At 35.8% G+C, this 5949-nt stretch overlaps 1 protein-coding gene across 1 annotated transcript; it reads left to right on the top strand.

The window, feature by feature from the left end:
- The first annotated feature begins 214 nt into the window (after positions 1–214).
- Positions 215–5400, top strand: LOC137409435 (uncharacterized protein PF3D7_1120600-like). Its single transcript, XM_068095566.1, has 9 exons — positions 215–433; positions 524–1102; positions 1196–1822; positions 1994–2462; positions 2631–3070; positions 3287–3463; positions 3641–4618; positions 4931–5039; positions 5378–5400. Exons 1-9 carry the CDS (start codon positions 215–217, stop codon positions 5398–5400), a joined length of 3621 nt encoding a protein of 1206 aa, XP_067951667.1.
- The last annotated feature ends 549 nt before the right edge of the window (positions 5401–5949 follow it).

Raw genomic sequence — 5949 nt, forward strand, 5'->3', positions numbered from 1 at the left:
CAATTCTAGCAGTAATTAGGACAGTAATGATAATATGAAGAATGGTCCAGGTGGCAGCAAAACCCAGAACAAATGTCATGATGAAGAACAAAATGAAAAAGGCAATGACGACGATTTTGACAAAGAGTAGTAATAAGAATTTTGCTGATATCATAAGAAGCAAGAAGATAATGTCAAAGGCGATCATAATGATGATGCAATGATGAAGGTAGTGATGATAGAGAACAGTGATAATGATGATGCAATTATGAAGGTAGTGATGATGGAGAACAGTGATAATGATGATGAAATGTTGAAGGTGTTGATTATAGAGAGCAGTGATAATGATGATGCAATGATGAAGGTAGTGATGATAGAGAAAAGTGATAATGATGATGAAATGGTGAAGGTAGTGATGATGGAGAACAGTGATCATGATGATGAAATGTTGAAGGTGATGATGATAGAGAACAGTGATAATGATAATGAAATGCTGAAGGTGGTGATGATAGAGAACAGTGATAATGATGATGAAATGTTGAAGGTGATGATGATGGAGAACAGTGATAATGATGATGAAATGTTGAAGGTAGTGATAATAGAGAACAGTGATAATGATGATGAAATGTTGAAGGTAGTGATGATAGAGAACAGTGATAATGGTGATGCAATGATGAAGGTAGTGATGATGGAGCACAGTGATAATGATAATGAAATGTTGAAGGTGGTGATGATAGAGAACAGTGATAATGATGATGAAATGTTGAAGGTGATGATGATGGAGAACAGTGATAATGATGATGAAATGTTGAAGGTAGTGATAATAGAGAACAGTGATAATGATGATGAAATGTTGAAGGTGGTGATGATAGAGAACAGTGATAATGGTGATGCAATGATGAAGGTAGTGATGATGGAGAACAGTGATAATGATAATGAAATGTTGAAGGTGGTGATGATAGAGAACAGTGATAATGATGATGAAATGTTGAAGGTGATGATGATGGAGAACAGTGATAATGATGATGAAATGTTGAAGGTAGTGATAATAGAGAACAGTGATAATGATGATGAAATGTTGAAGGTAGTGATGATAGAGAACAGTGATAATGATGATGAAATGGTGAAGGTGATGATGGAGAACAGTGATAATGATGATGAAATGTCGAAGGTGGTGATGATAGAGAACAGTGATAATGATAATGAAATGGTGAAGGTGATGATGGAGAACAGTGATAATGATGATGAAATGTTGAATGTGGTGATGATAGAGAACAGTGATAATGGTGATGCAATGATGAAGGTAGTGATGATGGAGAACAGTGATAATGATGATGAAATGTTGAAGGTGGTGATGATGGAGAACAGTGATAATGATGATGAAATGTTGAAGGTGTTGATTATAGAGAGCAGTGATAATGATGATGCAATGATGAAGGTAGTGATGATGGAGAACAGTGATAATGATGATGAAATGTTGAAGGTAGTGATGATAGAGAACAGTGATAATGGTGATGCAATGATGAAGGTAGTGATGATGGAGAACAGTGATAATGATAATGAAATGTTGAAGGTGATGATGGAGAACAGTGATAATGATGATGAAATGTTGAAGGTAGTGATGATAGAGAACAGTGATAATGGTGATGCAATGATGAAGGTAGTGATGATGGAGAACAGTGATAATGATAATGAAATGTTGAAGGTGGTGATGATAGAGAACAGTGATAATGATGATGAAATGGTGAAGGTGGTGATGATAGAGAACAGTGATAATGATGATGAAATGGTGAAGGTAGTTATGATGGAGAACAGTGATAATGATGATGAAATGTTGAAGGTGGTGATGATAGAGAACAGTGATAATGATGATGAAATGGTGAAGGTGATGATGGAGAACAGTGATAATGATGATGAAATGTCGAAGGTGGTGATGATAGAGAACAGTGATAATGATAATGAAATGGTGAAGGTGATGATGGAGAACAGTGATAATGATGATGAAATGTTGAAGGTAGTGATGATAGAGAACAGTGATAATGATGATGAAATGGTGAAGGTAGTTATGATGGAGAACAGTGATAATGATGATGAAATGTTGAAGGTGGTGATGATAGAGAACAGTGATAATGATGATGAAATGGTGAAGGTGTTGATGATAGAGAACAGTGATAATGGTGATGCAATGATGAAGGTAGTGATGATGGAGAACAGTGATAATGATGATGAAATGTTGAAGGTAGTGATGATAGAGAACAGTGATAATGGTGATGCAATGATGAAGGTAGTGATGATGGAGAACAGTGATAATGATAATGAAATGTTGAAGGTAGTTATGATGGAGAACAGTGATAATGATGATGAAATGTTGAAGGTGGTGATGATAGAGAACAGTGATAATGATGATGAAATGGTGAAGGTAGTTATGATGGAGAACAGTGATAATGATGATGAAATGTTGAAGGTGGTGATGATAGAGAACAGTGATAATGATGATGAAATGGTGAAGGTGATGATGGAGAACAGTGATAATGATGATGAAATGTCGAAGGTGGTGATGATAGAGAACAGTGATAATGATAATGAAATGGTGAAGGTGATGATGGAGAACAGTGATAATGATGATGAAATGTTGAAGGTGTTGATTATAGAGAGCAGTGATAATGATGATGCAATGATGAAGGTAGTGATGATGGAGAACAGTGATAATGATGATGAAATGTTGAAGGTAGTGATGATAGAGAACAGTGATAATGGTGATGAAATGTTGAAGGTGGTGATGATAGAGAACAGTGATAATGGTGATGCAATGATGAAGGTAGTGATGATGGAGAACAGTGATAATGATGATGAAATGTTGAAGGTAGTGATGATAGAGAACAGTGATAATGGTGATGCAATGATGAAGGTAGTGATGATGGAGAACAGTGATAATGATAATGAAATGTTGAAGGTAGTTATGATGGAGAACAGTGATAATGATGATGAAATGTTGAAGGTGGTGATGATAGAGAACAGTGATAATGATGATGAAATGGTGAAGGTAGTTATGATGGAGAACAGTGATAATGATGATGAAATGTTGAAGGTGGTGATGATAGAGAACAGTGATAATGATGATGAAATGGTGAAGGTGATGATGGAGAACAGTGATAATGATGATGAAATGTCGAAGGTGGTGATGATAGAGAACAGTGATAATGATAATGAAATGGTGAAGGTGATGATGGAGAACAGTGATAATGATGATGAAATGTTGAAGGTAGTGATGATAGAGAACAGTGATAATGATGATGAAATGTTGAAGGTAGTGATGATAGAGAACAGTGATAATGATGATGAAATGGTGAAGGTAGTTATGATGGAGAACAGTGATAATGATGATGAAATGTTGAAGGTGGTGATGATAGAGAACAGTGATAATGATGATGAAATGGTGAAGGTGATGATAGAGAACAGTGATAATGGTGATGCAATGATGAAGGTAGTGATGATGGAGAACAGTGATAATGATGATGAAATGTTGAAGGTGGTGATGATGGAGAACAGTGATAATGATGATGAAATGTCGAAGGTGGTGATGATAGAGAACAGTGATAATGATGATGAAATGGTGAAGGTGATGATGGAGAACAGTGATAATGATGATGAAATGTTGAAGGTAGTGATGATAGAGAACAGTGATAATGATGATGAAATGGTGAAGGTAGTTATGATGGAGAACAGTGATAATGATGATGAAATGTTGAAGGTGGTGATGATAGAGAACAGTGATAATGATGATGAAATGGTGAAGGTGATGATAGAGAACAGTGATAATGGTGATGCAATGATGAAGGTAGTGATGATGGAGAACAGTGATAATGATGATGAAATGTTGAAGGTGGTGATGATGGAGAACAGTGATAATGATGATGAAATGTTGAAGGTGTTGATTATAGAGAGCAGTGATAATGATGATGCAATGATGAAGGTAGTGATGATGGAGAACAGTGATAATGATGATGAAATGTTGAAGGTAGTGATGATAGAGAACAGTGATAATGGTGATGCAATGATGAAGGTAGTGATGATGGAGAACAGTGATAATGATAATGAAATGTTGAAGGTGATGATGGAGAACAGTGATAATGATGATGAAATGTTGAAGGTAGTGATGATAGAGAACAGTGATAATGGTGATGCAATGATGAAGGTAGTGATGATGGAGAACAGTGATAATGATAATGAAATGTTGAAGGTGGTGATGATAGAGAACAGTGATAATGATGATGAAATGGTGAAGGTGATGATAGAGAACAGTGATAATGATGATGAAATGGTGAAGGTAGTTATGATGGAGAACAGTGATAATGATGATGAAATGTTGAAGGTGGTGATGATAGAGAACAGTGATAATGATGATGAAATGGTGAAGGTGATGATAGAGAACAGTGATAATGGTGATGCAATGATGAAGGTAGTGATGATGGAGAACAGTGATAATGATGATGAAATGTTGAAGGTGGTGATGATGGAGAACAGTGATAATGATGATGAAATGTTGAAGGTGTTGATTATAGAGAGCAGTGATAATGATGATGCAATGATGAAGGTAGTGATGATGGAGAACAGTGATAATGATGATGAAATGTTGAAGGTAGTGATGATAGAGAACAGTGATAATGATGATGAAATGTTGAAGGTAGTGATGATGGAGAACAGTGATAATGATAATGAAATGTTGAAGGTAGTTATGATGGAGAACAGTGATAATGATGATGAAATGTTGAAGGTGGTGATGATAGAGAACAGTGATAATGATGATGAAATGGTGAAGGTGATGATGGAGAACAGTGATAATGATGATGAAATGTCGAAGGTGGTGATGATAGAGAACAGTGATAATGATGATGAAATGTTGAAGGTAGTGATGATAGAGAACAGTGATAATGATGATGAAATGTTGAAGGTAGTGATGATAGAGAACAGTGATAATGATGATGAAATGGTGAAGGTAGTTATGATGGAGAACAGTGATAATGATGATGAAATGTTGAAGGTGGTGATGATAGAGAACAGTGATAATGATGATGAAATGTTGAAGGTGATGATAGAGAACAGTGATCATGATGATGAAATGTTGAAGGTGATGATGATAGAGAACAGTGATAATGATAATGAAATGCTGAAGGTGGTGATGATAGAGAACAGTGATAATGATGATGAAATGTTGAAGGTGATGATGATGGAGAACAATAATAATGATGATGAAATGGTGAAGGTAGTGATGATGGAGAACAGTGATAATAATGATGAAATGTTGAAGGTGGTGATGATGGAGAACAGTAATAATGATGATGAAATGGTGAAGGTAGTGATGATGGAGAACAGTGATAATAATGATGAAATGTTGAAGGTAGTGATGATGGAGAACAGTGATAATGACGATGAAATGATGAAGGTGGTGATGGTGGAGAACAGTGATAATGATGATGAAATGTTGAAGGTGGTGATGATAGAGAACAGTAATAATGATGATGAAATGTTGAAGGTGGTGATGATGGAGAACAGTAATAATGATGATGAAATGGTGAAGGTAGTGATGATGGAGAACAGTGATAATAATGATGAAATGATGAAGGTAGTGATGATGGAGAACAGTGATAATGATGATGAAATGATGAAGGTGGTGATGGTGGAGAACAGTGATAATGATGATGAAATGTTGAAGGTAGTGATGATGGAGAACAGTGATAATGATGATGAAATTTTGAAGGTAGTGATGATGGAGAACAGTAATAATGATGATGAAATGTTACAGGTGATGATGATGGAAAACAGTGATAATGATGATGAAATGTTGAAGGTGGTGATGATGATGAAGAACAGTAATAATCAAAGTAATGCTCATGTCAGCAGTAAAGCTGATGACAGCCTTGGCTATGATGATGAAAACTCTGACGCTGATGAGAATAGAATAGTGAGGGC

Source organism: Watersipora subatra, chromosome 1, assembly GCF_963576615.1.
Source record: "Watersipora subatra chromosome 1, tzWatSuba1.1, whole genome shotgun sequence".
Classification (NCBI taxonomy): Eukaryota; Metazoa; Bryozoa; class Gymnolaemata; order Cheilostomatida; family Watersiporidae; genus Watersipora; species Watersipora subatra.